The sequence below is a fragment of the Passer domesticus genome, chromosome 2 (genome assembly GCF_036417665.1).
Source record: "Passer domesticus isolate bPasDom1 chromosome 2, bPasDom1.hap1, whole genome shotgun sequence".
Lineage (NCBI taxonomy): Eukaryota > Metazoa > Chordata > Aves > Passeriformes > Passeridae > Passer > Passer domesticus.
Window position 1 is genome coordinate 122373672 of NC_087475.1, and position 21147 is coordinate 122394818.

At 46.7% G+C, this 21147-nt stretch overlaps 2 protein-coding genes across 8 annotated transcripts in view; one reads left to right on the forward strand and one right to left on the reverse strand.

The window, feature by feature from the left end:
• GJA8 (gap junction protein alpha 8) overlaps window positions 1-2338 on the reverse strand; it is a 42211-nt gene extending 39873 nt beyond the window's left edge. For all 5 annotated transcript variants that reach the window (XM_064410996.1, XM_064410994.1, XM_064410995.1 and 2 more), the window contains exon 1: window positions 258-2338. The gene's annotated coding sequence lies outside the window, so the exon portion shown is untranslated. The remainder of the gene's footprint in view (window positions 1-257) is intronic.
• Window positions 2339-2856: 518 nt separating this feature from the next.
• Window positions 2857-20885, forward strand: GJA5 (gap junction protein alpha 5). 3 transcript variants are annotated; one of them, XM_064410999.1, is made up of 2 exons: window positions 2857-2996; window positions 18062-20884. In XM_064410999.1, the coding sequence occupies exon 2, from the start codon at window positions 18111-18113 to the stop codon at window positions 19221-19223; it is 1113 nt and encodes a 370-aa protein (XP_064267069.1). In that variant the 5' UTR covers window positions 2857-2996; window positions 18062-18110; the 3' UTR covers window positions 19224-20884. The 3 variants fall into 3 exon arrangements, with proteins under 3 accessions (XP_064267069.1, XP_064267070.1, XP_064267068.1); XM_064411000.1 differs by having other exon boundaries at window positions 2864-3002; window positions 18062-20885; XM_064410998.1 differs by lacking the exon at window positions 2857-2996 and adding an exon at window positions 7918-8143.
• Window positions 20886-21147: the final 262 nt, after the last annotated feature.

The following is a 21147-nucleotide window of genomic DNA, read 5'->3' on the forward strand; positions in this document are numbered from 1 at the left end:
CCTTCCCCCTTCTCCCCATTTGCTGTGATTTACTTTACAGAAGGCTTCAGAATCCAGCCAACACACATCACAAAATTGGTGGGAAGAATCATGATCCGTGATTTTTTTCAATTAATCAAGTTCTTAATTTTACCCAGGAGGTCACGCCTTGAGATTCCTTCAGACCATCACAAAAGAGAACAAGCTGGCTGGGAGCAAAAAGCACCATCTGAGAATCCTCCCATAGCTCAGCCTGTTTACTTTTCAGTTTCACTCACCATCATCCAAGCACATGTCTCTTTTCCCTCAAATCCTTTCAGCTGTTTGTTCCTCTGAAGCTGACTTCCAGGGAAAGCTCTAGAGATCCTTGCCTTCAGAGCAGATTCAAGTCCTGATTTCTCTTCTCTCTGTGGACAAAGAATAGAGCAGGCTGAGATCCTTCTACCCACAGCTTGCTTTAGGAAGAGAAAATGCCTGTGATTCTTTTCCTAAAGCCTCAAGATTTAGAGCTGGGATCTTGCAGCAGCACAACCCCAGGATGGGAGAGCACATCCCAGGAACTTGGTGCCAGCATTGGCACCCCATGGCTGTGAGTCACAGCCTTCTGGGGTGAGAAGTCCCCCAGCAGCCATGTGTCCAGCAGGCTAGGAGCTGCTGCCATTCCAGAAGATTCCGAGAAACCATATTGGGTCCTGAAAGAAAAAAAAAAAAACAGGAGTTTCCACAATCTACAGCATTTTCCAGTCTATGACATTTGTACACAGAGGGACCTTACCCACAGAGCTGGCCCCAAGCTGTAACTATATCAAGTGACTCACATGACCAAGACTTTGCAGGATCTCAGCCTCAGGGGCTACCAAGAGCCCAGCAGGCCTGAGAGACTGACAAAAAGGCTCTCACAGCTCACACTCAGGATCAAGACACTACTTACTAGAACAAAGCACAGATTAAGTGAGACCAGCCCAGATGAGACAGACCCCAAATAAGTGCAAATAAAGTATTTTTCTGCTGGCAGAACACCATCATGGGATTTGCACGTGGCATCTCTTCCTGCAGAGGCTATGGAGAAGTGTATCCACTATCTGCTGTCTGCCTTGGAATTCCCCAAGGAAAGCTGGCCTGGCTGGCAGTGTAGGGTGCCTAACTTCCAGACTATTAAATTACACTGCAATCAATGCAACTCAAGAATGTACTTAATTTTAAGTAAACACCTACAGACTGTGATGAACTAGGATGCTGCATTGCTCAGTGCACTTCTTTGGCTGATTTGTTCACCACAGCAATACCTCAGAGGGACAGAAATCACAGAAACCTTCTAAAAGCTGCAAGGATACCTTAAATAAAGGGAAGATGTTGCATTTAGATTAAAATTACCAAGTTTTTAAGACCCAGTTTCTTAGGCCCTTACAGAGATAATGCACTCAATTTGACTCTTTTATGAACACCTAACATGGATAAATTAAAAGGAACATATAAACCAAGATCTTCTATCACTTGCCAATACAAGATGCATTATTGCCCCAGGCCTTGGAGAAAACTGCAGCTTTGCATTCCTGCTTTCAGTTAAGCTAATGAGGAGAAGAAGGAAGAGAATTTTTGAGGTGGGCTCTTCTTTCTTTCATCTGAAAAGTGGTTACTGGGCTGTGCAAAGCCTGTGTGCACAGCTCTGGGAGCTCAGAACATCAGCGCCTGAGCTCCCAGAGACTGCACTGCTGAAAGGAGTGGTGAGTTCTTCCTACATCCTCCCTGCAAGCTGGTTAAACACTCCCTTAGCAGAGGGCCCTCTGAACAAGGGATGTGGCTTTGCACTGGGTACAGTTTGCAAATACTTCTCAGTTACCTTTTTTTATTCTCTTCTTGTTTCGTTGCAAACCACGAGGCTCCTCAGGAAGGCTCAGGCTCACAGACACTTTGTGACTCTGATGGTTTGGCTGCCCATTCTTCACACCAGCCACATGCCAGTGTGCATTCAGTGACCTCATGGTGTGGTTGCTTTGGGGGAGCTGGATGGGGAAACAGACTGCAGCTGCTTCTGAGGGATATAAATATTTTTTGCACTCGAGGGGCTCCAGCAGCCCAACAGGGTCAGGGACACCTGGGCTCTATTCCTGGCTCTCCTGCAGACCTGATGCATTGTTTCACTCCTTCCAGTGGCTCTAAATGAAGACCTTTTCCTGCCAAATTTGTTTTCTTAGGTGTGAGGCTTCCACTTGAAAATTGGAGCCACAGTAAGGAATCTGGGGTGATGGGACTGGCCTGTGAATTTGATCCATTCATTTGATAACAAATCCCACAAAAGCCATTGCACTGGTGAACACCAAGAATGGCTCACAGGCCAACCTTACTCACACCATTTACCAGTTAGCCATCTGCTGCCTTCAGATATTATTTTATGGCTTTCCTTTGTTTTCACTAAGGCCCAAACAGGAATGAAATTGCGGGTCCTGTTGCTAGCCCTTTTAAATAAATAGTTCTGCCATCACTCTAATAAGTTTGACAAGTTGGTCACAGGCCCTGGGCAGGAAGCTAATAAACTTCAAGTTGCTTTTCTATTGTTTTCCTAAAACAATTTGACTTCCTTTCTGATAGCCTCAGATTCCTTCAATAAAAATAGAGTAGCTGGGAGCCAGAGGAAGAGCTGAACCTGAGCCAAGCTGTGCTTACAATGCCGCCTGCGTAAGATCACATTTTATCCTGGTCCACGAAGACCCTTTAAAAGAATAGCAGGCAGACAGCTGCCAGTGCATGTCAGGAACAGCTCAGGAGCCAGTCTCCCCCAGCATTGGTCCTCCAGGCTGGAGGGGATCTCCAGCCAGTGAGACAGTGTCAGGCACAGGCTGAGCTCCTGGCAGCTGACGGGGGCTTGCTCAGCCTGTGTCCTCCCTCAGACTCTTCAGGATCTCTTCTGGGAGCTGGCACAGAGGTGGGCTCCAGCAAGTGCTGTGCTAAAGCTCACCCATCCTTCAGTCAACTTTACCTGCTCCTCTCTCTACCTGTGCAGGCTCAGCAAAAAAGAGGTAAAGGTCTGTTCTTTCTTTTCTTCTTTGTATGTATACACACATATTTCTGTCAAGCAGTAGTTCATCCAGCTGGAAGTTTGCAGGACAAGATGAATGGCTAGGCAGATGGGGACTCCTTGCTTTAAAATGACTTGCTGATCCTTTGGACAAATCCTTTATGCTCTCCACGGTCTGGTTCCTCCACCTGTAAAACACGGAGGGTGTTTATAGGAGCTGCAATTTCATTATCATCTGCAAAGCACTTCTCAAATACTCAGAGATGCTGCAGAGTTGAGAAGTGGAGGCAGGAGGGGTGAGAGGGCCATACTTTGTCTCCAGTAACATAAAGTTGACAGCTGAGCATTTACTTTGGGATAGATGGCAATTTCTCCTCAGTGAGACGAAAACCTCTTCCAGTTTTTCTTGCTGAAAACTTTAGTGGAAAAGGAGTCTGACACAGAGTGACATTTCTCAACTGGCTGTTTCTTGTTTTCTCTTTTCTCACTCTGTGCTGGTATGGTACTCTGGGTTGGGAATATGAAAACATCCATCCATACGGAATAATTTGGGAATTTTACTAAATGTTTACTATAAAACTGTTCTTATTCAGGGGCCTTTGCTACTCCTCTTCCCTTGGGCCCAGCATGTCCTTGGGAATTTGCCTCCTGCTGGAGGATGCCTTCAAATTGTCTCCAGAGGTCTAATGTATAACAGAGAATTTCCCTCCCTGGCCTTCTCTTTCAATCATATCCGTGCATGGGGATTTGAGATAAAATGTTCATCAGGAAGGTACTTTGGAGAAGGTACTAAGGTGCTTTAGAGAGGTGCCTGTCCAGCATGGAACATTATGAAGAACCAAAGCACAGTGCTGTGGCCAGGCAGCAGAGATGAACTCAACCACTGTTGGGTGGTGTTTTTTTTCTTAAATTTCCCAATACAGTAAACCTGACATCCTCCTCAAGGACAAAAGTCCTTCAGACAATCTCTTGCAGTTATCACGTCTCAAGAGAGCATCCAGCTGCATTTGAAACAGCCTTCCAGCAAGGCTGGAAAGAAACTCTTTCATATGTGGGCTCTCATCTGTACTACTGCATTTCTGCAGACCTGCTCCATGCATCGTCGTGGCTTGCTCTTTTTGTTTGTTTAAATCTCAGGCACAGAGTGAATCCCTCCATTAAATACCCATGGGATAAATGCTGAAAAACTCATCACACAAACTCTGCTTCAGATTTACCTGCCTTTTGTTTGCAAGAGTGCAGATCTGATAAGGCACTAAGGCCAGTACAGGAAATAGAAGGAAAAAGGGACCTCTTGGCTTATCAGGTTCAATCCCTTTGAATAACGGGCAAGTACAAACCAAATGGCCTTTTCTAAACTTACTAAACTCTGTCCTAAATCTCATTAGGTTTCCACCCTAACTTGTGCTTCTAAAATGCTGTTCCAGCACCTCCTTGCCTGCTCTGTTGCTTAGAAACCTTCTGATTTCCAACCTAAATTCATTCATGGCCAATTTATATCTATTTATTCTTGTGCCACATTGTCCTTTAGCTTATGTAGCTCTGCTCTCTCCTGAGCACTTACTTTCCCAACCCCCAACCCCTAAAAGTATTTATAGGCAGCAAATCTCTCCTCTCTTAACCTTTGTTCTGCCAGACTAAGTAACTAAGCTCCCTTATAGTATTCACCCTGCAGGCATATCACACCGTGGTTTAATTACTTTGTGTAGCTGCACTAGCATGAAATTCAGTGCAAAATAATTAATGCTGAAAAGCTCAAACTGGTAGCACATCTCTTTTCAAATCAGCTCAAATATCTCTGTGCAGTCACTGCTGTGACCGATAAGTAAACGCTGCTGGCTGAGACACCTTCCATCCCTCTGACCACCCCACTGCCTTCCTCTGCACCTGCTCCAGGCTGGATATCCTCCTTGCATGTGGGGAAGCAGCACTGCAGACACTATTTTGGAGAAGTCTCATCCTCTTGGATGACATTACTTCCACTCACTGCAACTGGAACTACTGCAACATCCTCAACATTTGCTTGCCTTTTTCACCCCCACGTAGCATTGCTGGTTCCTCCTCCTTTGAGCCATGAACTTTCCCCATCTTTCTCCATCTCTTTTTCCTGGAAGATGGAGATTCCTGTTAGTCTTCAAACAAGTTCCTAGTGTGTGACTTTGCACTCTCCCATTTAACCTCACCTTGATCACTCCAGTCACAAAGAGCCTTCAGCCCTGGCAGTGCTGGGATCCACCTCTGCCCTCATGATACCTCCCAGCTTGGTTTCACCAGCAGATTTCATTAGTGTTTCTACATTCTGTGCCAAGGTAATTAACAAAAATATTAAAAAAAAGATCAGTCCTAAGAGCAATCTTTAAGCAGCCTTACAGATAATTTTCCTTCAACCTATTAAGGAACTGGTGTATCAATTCTGTCAGTCTCTTACCCACTTGAGGATTTATTTAATAATCCCTGTCTTCTTCAGCTGAATCTTCTACACTAATTTGCTTCTTCTGGGACACCATATCATATGGTTTACTGAACTCCAGGTAGATAAGGGCTGCTCTGATTCTTTTACCTAAGGGGTCGGGAATCCTAATCCAAGAAAGCTGTTAAGTTTTGTTCAAAAGATAGTACATGTTGTTTTATTTTCCCTTTCCCTCCCGGTTTTATTTCTGCTTTCCTTCAAAATGCATTGCACAGCATCATGAACTGCTGTGATCTGCAAGCTTAGCATGGCAAGCTGTCAGCTGTTCTCCTCATTCCCACTGTCTGGGGCAGCATTCTCTTGCACTTGCTCTCCTCACTTAAGTCAGACAAGTTTTGCATAACAGGCTCTTGGGGAGGGGAGTCAAAATTCTTCTTCCCTGCTAAAGATTGAGCAAACCAGCTATTTTTCTAGCTGATGGGGTGGAGAAGCTGCCAGGACTCCTCTGTTTTCTCTTGAAGAGGGTGCAGTGGAGAAGGGATGACACATTGAGGGGCTGGCTGAAGTATCTGTACAACATCTCCACTTCACTTTCTGTGTTTTGCCTCCCTGTCTGCCTTCTACCATTTGCTTTTCATGCATCAAAATCCAAATAGTTACCACTAGCACCAAGCAGAAAGAGCTCTCAACAGGTACCTCCCGTGCATCATGCATGTGTTGGACAGAAGCCTTCTCCCCTCCCTCATTCAGCAGAACCAGACTGTATCTGCTGGACTCAGGATTAGCTCTGTATGCCACTCAGGAACAACCCTTGGGCAGGAAACACAAAGGAGTGAGCAGGGAGAATCAGACCTGATCACCCTGAGTGTGCAGCAAAGTGTCAGGCACGCAGGGAGGTGAGTGCAGTTCAGACAGCTCTCTCACAGGACCTGTCTCTCTACAGCATGTGAAAAACACTTGACAAGCCTTATCTCTAGCCCATCCCAAAGCCATCTGTGAGCTGGACCTGTATTATTAACACCTTTTTTTTGGACACTTCTATGATGAATTCCTTGACAATCTCACTGGCATAAAATCAACATGGGTTTACATAATAATGCTTCGTGGAAATTACTCTACAAAGACAAAAAGCTGGAATGATATTCTCCTTCCCATGAATTTCCATTGCAGATACACAACTGCCACACAGGAGAGGGAGAAACCACTTCAGAAACATTTCCATTTTCTTAAAAGCCACAGAAGGGCTTTCAATAAAGTTAGAAATGAAGCAGCAGGTGACTATACATGTCCCCATACCAGGAGGTTACTGAGCTGCTGTGGGAATTTACTGTGCACTCTTTGTCCTGCATCCTGCACTAACCATCAGTGAGGATACAGCCCTCCTGGAAAAGAATTGCACTCCTAACTTCAGAGTGACAATGTCCACACAGGACATGCTTCCAGAGATAGCCTCTGCACAGAAGTGTCCCTTTGTAGACTGGCTTTCAATCTTGTGATTAAAGGAGGTATTAAATTAGCTGGAGAAAAATTATTAGAAGAGTTGCCCAGTGTTGTGTCTTAGTCCCTGGACAGTTTTTGTTTCATGATCTGCACTCACTGATACATAGAGACCACCAGGAATGCTCTGGGTGGAGATATCTAGCCTGGGAAGGATTGCTGGAGGGATAACCACCAAAGCTTGTGTGCAGCAAGTTGGTTCTCAGGTCAGCTGAGTCTTCTGTGCAAATCTCACTCTCCTGTCACTGATTCTTTGAGACCTTTATCAAAGCCAGAAGGCATCTCTGATTCTGCCTCCTCGCTGGGCCATTCCTGATGTGCAGGAATCAGAGGCTCAGCTTGACACACACATGAAATACAAGACCTTCAGAGACTTGATACATCAAAAACACTTTCAAGAGACACCCAAACGCTCATGAGTCTGACTGTGTGTGCGGGGAGGTGGTGGTAGGGTGGTGTGACAAAAAACACCTCTCTTGACAGGCAGATTATTCTCTACTTATCAGTAAGGGGGCATGTAACAAGTCTCTGGGAAGCATTTGGTGTCCTTTAGGACAAGGCTGCAGATGTGCTGGGCCCCTGGTCCAAGCCAGCAGAGCAAGTTCTGTGTGATGTGAAGAGGTGGAAGACCCTGCTCCACATGAGCTCTGCTTTGCCAGATTAAACTTGAACAAGTCAGAAATACGTCCTTTGTCAGTTTAATTGTCTTTTGTCTTGTCTGGAAAAACCTTTCCAGGGTCTGGCTGGTGTAACTGTGGGGCAAGGCTGTCTCTTTTCATTTGGGGAAGGCTTAGAGTGTTATTTGTGGGAAGATGTGCAAAGGAGCAGTAGGAGCAGTGGCTGGAAGGAACTGCGCAAAGCCGGCAGCGAATGCATCCTGCCGGCATGAGGAGGGTGGCACAGGGAGAGGCTGAGAATGGAGAGGGAGGAATGAGATCCATGGTCTTTAAAGGAAAAAAACCAGGAAACCAGGTTTGAAAATAGAAAGATTAGTCTGGAGGGGGTGGGAGAGACAAGAAAAGTAGGTGAAGAAAGAAGAGGGGGAAAGGCGGAGAGGCAGTGGGGAAGACAGAAAGTGACACAGAAAGGGGGTGGAGAAAAAGAGAGGAAGAGAGAGAGAGAGAACCATATTAAAGGAATAAAACGAAGCAACAGAGGAGAACAAGGAGTTCGACTTCACTACAAAAGGGGCAAGTGCTAAATCTAGGAAAGGAGACTGAAGACAAGACACTGGAAATCAGGTAAGCAACCAAGAGGGGGAAATAATAGAACTGCAGAAGTGCCGATGGTAGATCAAGTTATTACACTCAAGGGGAAAACAGCATGAGGGGGAAAAGGGATTTGAAGAGGCATGAAAAAGATAGCAAAAAAATTACTTAAGAAATTTACTTTTTCTTTCATTTTCTCTTCAAAACATTCCCACTAGTAACATGGTGGGCTTGGGACATTTTAAAAATTAAATTGTTTTACCACAGGCAGCTACAGAATTAAGAAGTAACTTCTCTGTGATGAGCATGGATACCAATAGATTCCAATGTATAGGAAAGCATGATAAGTGCCCCAAACATCCTCCCTCAGACAGTATAAAGTGCAAATTGCCATTTCTGTCAGATCCTATTTCAACATGCTGCCAAGCTGCTTGGGGGACAGTGGTGAAGGGAACTCTTACCTAGGAGAGGCTCTCGGGGTGTAAACTCTTTATCAAGTGTCTGCATGAACCGCCTATATTCTGAAGTGTGCAGGATGCTTTCAAAATACTGCAGTTTCTTTTCCTTGAGAGTACTGTGTCCTGGCTGCTCTGTGACATGGAGCCTGGGAATGCAGCTCCAGTGCAGGGAAGTGCCTTGCTGGTATCTGGCAGTCACACGTTCTGTGCACGCCGCCAAGGAATGAATGCCTTTCTCCTCCATCCCCACTCTGCCCGTGGCAGCCTCAGCGAGGAGCCACGCAGACCTGGAGGGACAAATGTCCTCTCTCACACCAGCAGCTTCTTTTTATTTGCCTTCCTAACTTTCTCCCCGCTTTTTGTACTTGGAATAGTTATGCAATTACATTTCCATAGTTTAACATTGCTTGTTCAAAGAGTAGCCCACGTTGAGAATATGGTCCCCCTGGAATACACCCACTTCAGGTCTGTGGTGGCTCCTTTGATTTCCTGAAGGGTCTTTTGGCTGCCCATTTGTCATGTCTAAGGAGCTTTGTGGCATTCTGGTTTTAACAACTCAGGTAAACTGAGGCAATGCCCCTGTCCCTCAAGTGCCATAAGAACCTTTAGATGATCATATAAGTCGCTTTTCTGGACAAACCTCAGCTAAAAAAGTCCTGTGCTGAATGAGCCTTAAGCATTGAACTCTCCCTCCACGATAATAAACTTATCAAAATTCCGTGGTGAAGCATTGTGGAGGAAAGTTTTCCCCTACTGCTGCCTGTGTGTTCCTCTCTTTAAAGAACTTCATGCATGTAGCATGTGTGTCCATACGTGTGTGCAGCTAGGAGCAGCTTAAACAGTTATTCAGAAACCTCACAGTATTCAGCATTTGTATCAGGAGCCAAAAAAAATCTGCATTTGCTGCTATTTTCAAAATCTACTCTGAGAAAAGCACACATTTCTAACTTTGTTCCTTTTCCTTGGGAGCAGAGCAATACTTTAGGAGAATTCCTAGGGCTTCAGAGTTTAAAATACTCCTCAGGCTCTTGTCGCTTGGGAACTATGTTAAGCATTCCTGTTACTATAAGTATTTGGTGTTGGTTGTTGTTGGTTTTTTTTTTCCCACTCAACGGTATATATTATCACAATATTTTTAGTATTATATGGGCATTAAAAATTTAAGCTCTGACAGAAAACACAGAATTTCATACCTTAGCCTCTCTTCTTTTGACCTTCAGACAGATCTCACACATTCTGCACACATTTGCCCACTTTCTGACTTATCTTGCAGCATTGAAAATAGACAAGGAGGAACGAGTAATTCAGCACTACCCTATGCTATTAGGGAGCACAGTTTGGAGACTGCTTCACGCTTTGGGTGCTGTTGTGTGAGGCGCAAGGATAGAGGCTTAAAATTAGAAATAATTCCCAGAAGACAACAGAAAGACTTCAGTATTTGGGGGGAGATCAATTTTACTGCTATTGATAAGCAACAGAGAGATGTCTGTGAACAATACTCAGCATGCTAGCTCTTCCCTGAAACAAAGAAATATTCATGCCATGCAGCATGCAATGAGCAAAGAGCACGCTTTTAAGTCTCTCTTGTGTATCTTTGAAGAGGGGTCAGGGGGTTTTAATGTAAGAACCACGGGGTTTGCATTTATATTTCTGCCTTTCTCCATTCTTTATGTCATTATGGTCATGCTTTGAGAGTGGCTGAGAATTTCCATATGAAACTGCTCTCCCTTAGAAGCAGAAAAGCTGACAGATGCCTTGGTCAGGGCACAGGGTGTCTTGGAAAGTGAAGCAGTCTGGCAAGGGTGACACCTGCAGAGCTCCAGGGTCTTCTGCTGCACTCAGATGTCTGGTGAAGAAAGGAGGGAATAGTGGGATGGGAAAAAACTGTCTCCAGTTTGTAATCAGATAAAGCTATCCAAGAGGACCGGGGTTAATTCTTGCTTCTTACTCCAATTTCCTCTGTCATAATGAGGTAAATCACTTAAGCCACATATCCCCACAAATACCCATTTCTTATCTTTTGGGTATCTGACTTCTACATGTGGTGCAACTGGTGGAAGTGATAAACTCTCCCACTCCAGCATAAAGAGACAAAGCTCTGCTTTGAATACACATTACACACTGCTAAATACACTTGGAAAAAAGCACCAACAGATTAACCACATCACCAAGGAGCTTCCAAAATTAATGAACAGTTTTTATCTTAATCTCTCACTGCCTTAGTCCCTCAGCTGCACAGCTGATCTAATACCATCTCCTCACCTCTGGGTGGTAATGAAAGTAAGTAGATTTATAATTGTGAAGCGATCAGATACTGTTATGATGAAAGCCGTAGGAAAACCCATGAGGAAACTAATAATTCTGCCTTTAGAGCTGGACTTGAATAATGTACAGTAAATGAGGCACAGGCCACCCACTGAACAATGAGGAGAAAACAAAACATTGAATAGCTGCTGTTCAAGAAAGCCCCCGACAGGCTGGCACAGAACAAGGCAGACATCCTGTGCAAAGAACGAGGTGACAACGTGAGGATGTGGTTAAGGACTCTAAGAGGCACAGGCACAAAGAGATTGAATTAAGATTACTGAGAACAGTAACCCCAGCATTTCCTAACTCCCTACTGCTGGGCTTTGCCAATTTAGTATTAGTTGGTTTCAAAGGGGGGTGTGTTTTCGTGCATATATATATATGGTGCATACACTGAGTACAAAAAATAATCCACTCACATAGCCAGACTGAGGCAGGGATACAGCAATGAGGCTGGAGTGTGAAAAGAATCCTACAGATTTTTGGAAAGAAGGAAGAAATGAGATTTGACAAGGTAGTAATAAGTAGGAAATAGATAGTCGCTGAAAATGTCTCCTTTCTAAGGCTGAAAGAATTAGCAATTTGGGTGCTGTATAGAGTTAGCTGGTGAAAACTGCCAAAAAACTGAGGCAACACTCTCTGGGGGAGCTTAACTGTAGGGAAACCACAGGGAATTGATAGGCAGGGAGATACTGGGGTGAGAGGAAGGAAGAAAGGATGGGCAAAGTCTGACAACTCTATAACAGGTTGCATCTCATGCAGTCTGTGAACAAGCCTAAAATCACATGGGCAGGTTTAATTGCTGGTATATTGTGCCCAGTGTGAGGCCAGCCATCCCTGCACATCTCCTTACGCCAGCCTTCCCCACAAACTGGGCAGTGCTTGAGATCAGCTTCTCTCAGCAGAGCTCAGGGACAGCTTTTACTACAGCAGCCCCCAAATTTCTCAGCTTGTTTTTGTTTTCCAGAGCTCCCTATGCCCTCTTTGCCTATCTCCTCACCTCTGTTTTGCCCAATTTAGTATCATCTGCAAATTCAGAATCCCAAGAGAATTAGAAGATGCTCCCTGCTTTTTAAATGTAAGCCTGGATACCACTATCATTTAACTATTTGCCAGCTTTTCAAAGATAGTGGGATAAATTCATCCCTCAGCTTGACTCATCTGAGTTCAAGGTCTCTTCTGTTCTTGGTCTCCTGAGATTACACCAGGCAGAGCTTGGCCCTAATATTGATATATATGAAAGCACACAGAGAGGAATAGCGTTAGATGTTCTGGACAGACAACTAATAAAAATTCAACTGACTGGGAGTCTGCAGCTTCCACCATCACTTCAGATGAAAATATTCTACATATTATTATCATCTGTGTGTGTAACACATCCCTGATGTACACACTTGGAGGTGCTGAGTGATTCCCCTCTGTCTGTGTCCCTGTGTGCGTCAGGGTTGTGTGCCTGTGTGTGCAGGAGGTGACAGGTCATTCAACTCCCTTATCTTCTCACCCACTCTCTTTTTCGTGAACTCTGAGATTTTCCACATTTGGAGAGGAGGGGGAAAGCACACCTCATCAAGAATAACAAGCTGTCTGCAACTACAAGTAGGGCCAGTGGTCTGGATAACAGCATGACCCTTCCAGAAATTGCAGTGAACTTGGGAGGAGCAGAAAGATAAGAAACATTGGATGTCTGTCTTGTAGAACAAGAGCTGTTAACACAGAGCTCTTCTTCTCCCATGACATTTCAGCTCTAGAGTCAAAGTCACTCTGATACTGGCCAACACAGGACTTCAAACCCAAGGAACCAGAATGGAACCTATGCAAACATGTCAATTATTTTTCTTAAAATGCATAAGTACAAAGCTATTTATTCTAGGTTCATGAGCAGATGAGAGTTACAAATTTGGCTAAAGAACTGGCTTGGTTCAGGCAGAAACTTATCATAAGCATATGTGTACATATATGAAGCCAAAGAGATGGTGTTTGGACAAAAATGCCTAATAGGTTGTTGCTTGTCCATTGTACATCCATAGGAAGGAGCCAATGCCTGAATGTAAACTCTGAACAAAAATATACCTGCTGAGGTGGGCTTTAGCATCACAAATCCTCTGTGATCCAAAGCACTGCACCCACTCTGCAGAGTGGATTTCGTTTAATGTTGTAAGCCACATGGCCCCACAATGCAAAACAAAACCAAACAAAATAAAACAAAACACCTCTGGTTCTGCCAGCTGTACCAGCTATAGAAGGGCAGCAGGACAGGGTTTTCTCTCAGGGAACCAAGTCAGGGTTGTCTGAGGGCAGAGGAGAGAAGGGCTGTGGTCTGTAGAAGCGGATGTGCAGCAGAAGCAGTGTTGTGTTGCTGTCATGAGGTTTAAAAGGCAGTGCTGTGTAGAAAAAAAGACACAGTCTTGCAAGTCACAACCTCTAAGCTGTGTCCCCAAACTGTCTCTAACACAGTGACCTCAAACAAGCAGTTTGTCCCTTCTGTACCCCAGTGATCACCGTCTGCAAGACAGAGGTGACAACACCTGCACTGCAGGGGATGCTGAGGCTACTAACCAGGGGCTGGAGATCCTAAAGTAAAGCAGCATTATCCAAACTCCAGTGCTTGAAGTGTCCTTCCCAAGTGCCACAGCTGTGAGGGCACAGTTTGGCACTGTGGGCCCCACTCCTGTCTGGGTTCGGCCAGGTGTCAGCACAGGGCAAAGCCCTCTGCCCACTCACCCACCATGATCTGTTGTGCCACGTGCTGGCCTGGCCCTGTGAGAAAACACAGCTGGAGGGAGGACAGCCACGAGCAATTCCTAAGCACTGACCATGCCCCAGCCAGCCTGGATGCCCCACTGCAATGTCAGTGCCCAGTGCCCAGAGGGGACAGCTGCCTCCTCATTCAGTAGCTTGGAGGGGATGCACTTCTTGCATGGCATCCACAAACAGCCACGTGTTTGGAATGTGAGCTTCTTAAAACATCCTGGGCCCTCCAATTCGTTGTGAAATCTCATTAATTCCCAGAGACACACATTTGTACCTGATTGAGCAAATCACAGAGACTGGGCAAAAAAGCAATGACTTTGAATCTGATACTTTCCCTCTGCCTGGGAGCTGTGATTGCCTCACACAAAGGAGCCTTCCTTGGAGAGCCTCTCCAGGTGCCCCTGGCATCTGCCACGAGGAAGAGGTGAGCCCAGCAAGGGAGAGCAGAAACAGTGTTATAATCAGACTCTCCACTTTATTTTAGAAACATCCTGCAGAGATGGCGACCTCCTGTCACCTTCCTTGTGGGAAAAGCTAGCTTGAAGTGTTGAGCTCAGCTATTTATATCACTGCTGATAGTCTAGCCTGTCTTCTAAAGAGGGGAAAACTTTCTTCCTAGTGACCCCCAGGGAAATAAACTCATATAAAGTTGATTGCACAGGAACAGCCCTCCTGGCTCTCTGGTGTGGATTTGCTGGCTGTTCATCAGAGCCCTGGCTAGCTCCAACCAGAATGAGCGAGCAGCAGTGATGTGAAATGCTCGCCTGTCCTTCAGAGCACGTGGCATTGCCAAGAGGATGGGCAAAACTGCTCAGGGGGCAACAGACACTTCCCCTCCCGCAGATAAAGGTAGTGCAAAAAAGGAATGGCAGGGAGCAGCCCGTGGCTGGCGAGCCAGCCTGGCGTGCTGGCAGGTGCTGTCCCCACTGGGGTATTTTTATCGTGGAATTTGGCAGTCACAAGGCAGCCCGGAGCTGAGCAGACTCCGTGCTTGGCCTGTGGGGTGATGCTCAGCTTTCCCCAGCTTCAGTGGCGCTCCAGGTGATGATTGAACTGGCTGGCCACGGCGCTGGGTTTGTGCCAAGCTGCACTGCTCTGTGTCACACACGCTTCTCCCGGTGCCAGGGTCCCGTGACGGCGCCCAGCTCCCGTGGGATCCAGCAGAAAGCTGCCAGGAAAAAGCAGGGAAGGGCGGTGGCACAGCCCACGACTGCACGTGAATATGCATGACCCTGCTGCCAAGACTGTCTTCTACCAGGTGCTGAGACCCCACAAAAATACCCAGAGGTGTTTTTTGCCCAGTCGCACCAGAGTAGGACAAGATTTGTCCAACTGAGCCCAAACTGGGAATATAAAAGGCTGCAGATGCTCAGACGCTGAGAGGTCAAAGCATGTGAGGGCAACAGTAGTCTGGGACTGAGGAAAAAGAGCTATATGGAAAATTCCCAAGAATAGTAAAGCTATGAGGAGAAAGGCTAGGTCAGGGGCAGCTCTGCATAGCCAGGAAAAGCTGTCAGGAGGTGACAATCCTTTTCTTGCTGGCAGCAGAGAACTGGATGCTCTCAAAGACCCTTGGTCTGGCGCTGCAAAAATAGCTCGCTAGTAAGTATCAAATGTCTAAGCAAAAAATGCTGCTCTAGGAGGGAAACTCCTTCTCTTGGTTTCCAAAATCTGCTCCCCTGTGGCCACCTACGCCCCTGCAGCAGCCACCTCAGCTCTCTAGCAGGATGATCAGGAGGCACCTCCAGGGAGAACCTCCTTTAGACAGTCTGTGCAGGGGAGCGCAGAGGAAATGTCCCTATTATCTAGCCTAAGCCTCAAGACTACCAGCCTCAGATCCTTCTGATTTACAGCCTCTTGAAATATTCTGTGCATGTGTGAGACAGGTAAATTGCTGTTCTTCTTGCATCTGTTAACATTTTTTATTTCCGGATTCCTCTTGCGCTTATGTTTGCTTTACTTTGTGTCCTGCACATCCTGATTTTTACAATTTGCAAGTGTCTAGGCTTAGTAGCCTTCCCTGGGGAAAGCAAGCTGTTGTAAAACCCCAAACAACCTGCACACAGTAGAATGGATGGGAAGAGGGACTCAGTTTGTGATTGTACTTCCCTGTGGCAGTAAGTAAAAAAAGCCTTTGCACAGCCAGGGAGAACTGTGCTCATATTTACACCACCAAGCAAGGTGAAACAAGAAAAGGCATGTGTAAACAACATAAATTCACCTGGAAAAATGCTGCTTTGTAAGGAATACTCCAGACATACAGTTGTGCTACAGCACAGTGATGTTGGACACACGTAACACTGAGCTGTAGGCAGCTGCTTGCCTTGTCTGCACTCTGGGGGGAAAAAGCAAACATGCTGATCTCAGTGCCACAGTCTGTAAATATTTCCCATCACTGATTTATCTGCCTGTGTTTAATCCCCTGGTGCTCCTGGAATGAAGCCAGATGCTAATTTCTCCAGAATGCAGTAACTGCACCAAAGCCATCTCAGAAGGTAAGGCAGACCCACACATTCACCAGGTTCCACCAGTGCAGACGAGAGGAGTCAGAAGGACCAGCTGATTTTCTGTGTTACTGCTCCTCCAGCTCTGGGCTGGCAGCAGACCAAAGCTTCTGCATATGCCAAGCAGGCACCAGGATCTCCATCAGGATGATTGCAGCATGCCTGCTAGGGCAGGAAAGAGCCAAACCCCATCCTTTTCTTCCTGTCTGTCCCTTCTCCCTGCTCACATGGCTTCTGACAGGTGGTGGGGTAGCAAGTGACTACTGCCCTGTCTCCTTTCCTGGGCAACCCTCACCTTCCCCAGGGCAGCCCTCAGCAGCACCAGGAATTTGAAGATTCAGCTTTTGATCTTTGTCCCATCCATCCTCGCAGCTGGACGCAGCACAGGAACAAAGGATGGGATGAATTATGGTGTGTGCTGCTACATTAAATTATATCACTCACATAACTAGAGGAGGGGATATTTTTCCCTCAACAAGTGTTTCTGTTCTCCAGCTTTTGCTCACAGGAAATCCACACAATATTGCTACAGTAAATTTTCAGCTTTTAACAGTGTCTGCTCTCCACAAATGTTCTTTGCACTATAAAAATAATTGGCTCCTAAAGACAGGACAAGGAACAATAAAGGAGAGTTAACAATTTAGTCCCTGTGGCTTTGGGATTTACCTTGACTAGTGCGTTTAATATTTCATTATGATGATTATTTTTACATTAACTTATTAAAGTGCTATTTTCCAAAAGAATTACTGTGGGAGGACATTAGCTCCAAGGTAATAGTGCACACTTTATAGCACCCAGCCCTTAACTCTCACCAGGGAGAGCTTTGCAGTGCCCTGGCAAGGTAAGTATGGTGAGCATAAATGGATCAAATGATTGCTCAAGCACTCCCACAGAGCCCCACAAACGATGGACTAAACCCATGGCTCTCTTTTTATCCATCAGGTTAAGTGACTTGGCCAGAAACAGTCAGTCAGAGTCAGAAACAAAACTGAAACAGTCCCTCCTTCATTTCCACTTTGCAATCTTACTCCCAGCCCAGCAAACCTTCCCTGTCATCAGACCACCTACCAACAGCACTTCCCAGGAGTTGCTAGTCCTTGGGAGGCACTTCAAAGGAGGCTTTTTTCTTTGTCTGTTTCATTTGAACTGTGAATTTTTCCTCATACTTTAAGAAAAGCAGAAGGAGCAAGACCCACCATTTAGATTTTGCAGCAGTTCCCTCTCAGAGAGGCATGACAGTGTGGCAGCAGATTAGGTTTCCAGAACCGGCACAGCCCACCAAAGTCTTTACACTCCCCTAAACATTTTCAGCTTGTAAATGAAACTTGCAGCTGAAAACACTGCAAAACCAAAGCAAACCTACGGATAGGGAGCAGGTGGGCAACAGAGATTATTTCTCTGTGCTTCAGTGGTGGCACTGAGTTCATGAAGGAAACCCAGAGCTGCACACACTTCACATTCCAGGTGTTGTGCAGGTATTACACACAGAGGCAACTCTTATCTCCCAGGGGATCAGCCCACTAAGGATTTCCCAGAGTGCAGTCTACAGACAGGTGAATGCTGCTTTAACTTCCCAGCCCACTGAGGATGCAATATGCAGATCACAGTGAAAGGACTCTGAATAAAAAATAAATCTGGCTCACCCTCAAGGTTTTGGGAACTCATTTAGCAGGCTGTAGATGAGTTATGTAAAAAAAAAGATCACTTTTTGTTTCAGTAGCTGAATTTAAAAAGAAAAAGAAATCCCCAAAACAACACAAGGTTTCCAGAGGATGTGGAACACAGTTTTCAGCAAACCAGACCTCATTCATTTCAGGTCAAATGAAAACATTTCCTCTGACACAAAACAAAAAAATCTATTTCACTCCATCCATTACCAGCTGGGCATTTCCTAACCCTCCTTAGAACCACTCTCTGTTTTCTCTCAACAGAGGCTTGTGCTCAGCTCTCAAGACTTCCCACCCCTCCTGGTGAGCAGAAATGGGGGAGTGGAGTTTCCTGGGCGACTTCCTCGAGAAGGTCCACAAACACTCCACAGTGGTGGGGAAAGTCTGGCTGACTGTGCTCTTCATCTTCCGGATGCTGGTGCTGGGAACGGCCGCGGAGTCCTCCTGGGGGGACGAGCAGTCTGACTTCATGTGTGACACCCAGCAGCCCGGCTGCGAGAACGTCTGCTACGACAAGGCCTTCCCCATCTCCCACGTCCGCTTCTGGGTCCTCCAGATCATCTTCGTCTCCACCCCGTCCCTGGTGTACATGGGCCACGCCATGCACACGGTGCGCATGGAGGAGAAGAGGAAGATGAAGGAGGCAGAAATGGAGGCCCGAGAGAACAAAAACGGTGCTGACACATACTACCAGCAGAAGTGCTCCGTGGCAGAGAAGGAGACTAAGCTGTCCGGCTGGGATGAAGCAGGAGGCCAAATCATACTCAGGGGCAGCCTGCTGAACACCTACGTCTACAGCATTTTGATTCGAACTGCCATGGAAGTGGCCTTCATTGTGGGGCAGTACGTCCTGTACGGGATCTTCCTGGAGACCCTGTACATCTGCCAGCGGGCGCCGTGCCCCCACCCTGTCAACTGCTACGTGTCCCGCCCCACGGAGAAGAACGTCTTCATCGTCTTCATGCTGGCTGTGGCAGTGCTCTCCCTCTTCCTCAGCCTGGCCGAGCTGTACCACCTGGGCTGGAAGAAAGCCAAGGAGAGGTGCTCCCGGTCCTACAAAGCCAGCCCCAGCACAGCCCCCGGCAGGCTGGAGTCTGCCCCGCAGGCGGAGAGGGCACAGATGTACACCCCGCCGCCGGATTTTAACCAGTGCTTGTCAAGTCCCAACGGGAAGTTCATCAGCCCCTTCAGCAACAAGATGGCCTCGCAGCAGAACACCGCCAACTTCGCCACCGAGAGGGTGCACAGCCAGGAGGATGCTGCTGGGGAAGGGCCCTTCATCAAGTCCAGCTACGTGGAGAGTCCAGAGGTGGCCAGCGAGTGTGCAGCACCTGCCTTCCCCGAGAGCTACTTCAACGAGAAACGCCGGCTCAGCAAGGCCAGCCGTGCCAGCAGCAAGGCAAGGTCGGATGACTTGTCTGTGTGACCTGTCTCCAGCAGGGACGAGGAGAAAGAGCTGTCCCAGCGCTCAGAAAACTTCTGCAAAGTGGACTCCAAACTCTCTCCCCTAACCTCCCTGCTTTAATATCCTCTCTGTCCTGTCCAGACAGCACCTTTCACAGCCAAGGCAGGGGCAGCCACAGGCACTGAAGAGAGACATCAGTCTTGGGATAAGAAGCCCTCAGCTGCATTTTCACCATGGGACCCACAGGGACTAGAGACCCCCCACCCTTAGCCTGGTAGAGCACAGACCAGCAGACTCCTGCCCAGTGGATATCCACTGTGACACTGTATTCAACAGACTGACTGGACCTCTACATCTTCTGTGGTCTCTATTCAACACTTGCAACATCAGCTTGGCAGTTACACTGAGCAGAAGCTTCTCTCACCTGCAGGGAGCAGAAACACACCAGTTGGCTTTCTGAAAGAGAGATTTTCTCATCTGCTTCATTTTGGCTCTTTCTAACCCTCCCTTCCTCTACCTGAGCCCAGGTATTTTTTACCAGTTTACCTACACAATGAATCCTACTTGAATTTTTTGACACTGTGTGTAACAACTCCACCCCATAAATAAGGACATCTGTGGTCCCCAGTGCACAGCTGCCTCATGTCTAACATTGGAATCCCTTCCTCATTCCTAAGTCAGCACAGCAGACTGGCCCAAGGGAAATCACTTAGATGACCAGTTGATGAAGACTGGGTAATTTTCCCAAGATACTTATGTCATCAATCCTAAGCAAGACATCCATTACCAGAAATAGAGACTCTCCTGTGAGAACAGATATCTCACGAGTATCATGTAGAAACAAAGTGGTTTTCCCCTCTTTGAAACTCATCTTTCCAGCAATCTGAATTCTGCTGAAAGGGTGCTGCCAGCTGCCCACTTGAGAGAAAAGCATCCTCTGTTTATCTGCAGAAGAGGTACAGCCTGTGTCTTCTCACCAACCCACCGAAACACTTCAGCATCCTCTGCAAGCAGAGAGTCCTGCTCAGGTCCTGCACATCATTCAGCTCCTGCCTGCTCTCTCAAGCTTGCCAGCCAGCACAGGTCAAGTTATTTGTCCCCACAGCAAGTCTCTGCTCTGCCCCCAGGCATCCTCTCCACTCCATCCCTAGCACACACGGTGCTAGAACTCACCCATGGACTGGGTCTTTCCACCGCTGTAGCCCCTGGGGATGCACTGTGGGTCTGGTGGGTGAGGTCTGCAGGCAGCTCCCACTCCAGATACATTTCCTCAGTGCAGAGCTGACATCCCTCTGTTAAAGATCTGCTAAACAGAGCCAAGCTGCTCCCTGTTGTTTACCCTGCACTGCCCTTTCAGACACAGGCCACAGCTTCCCAACACTGGACTGCACAAGCAAAAGGCCTGGGACCAGCTGATGAGGGGACTGAGCCATTCCCTCTCCTAGGGCCACTGAAAGTGAATCCCTGCTCCTGATACACAGCTTTGGTACAGCTCCCTGTACATTTAAATACACATTCACACTCAGATGGGGGAAACCATGTTTTCGTTTGTAAGTTTTTATATATTTGTATTTTTTAATCCTGAAAAGACTGTGTGTGTTTTCCTTAACATGATATTTTAGTCAGTCGTGTCCAGGTTTCTCCTAATAAAGTTCTAACTCCATCTCTCCTTGTGGATGTTTCTCCTCTCACATGGCTGAGAATGAGCTGCTAGCAGGGCTCAGGCTGCCCGCCAGCCTCTGCTGCTCAGAGATCATGAAAATTCCCATTGCCCAGAGTGGCAGGAATGAGGGGAGGGTTTGGCCAGGGGGATAAATAATAAACATAGGAAAATGATTGATTGACTGGTTAACAGGAACCCCCCCAGCTCCCCTGCCTGCCTCTGCATTAGCAAGGAAGGAGGAGCTGGCCATGGAGCAGAGCTTCCATCCTCTTGCAAATGCTT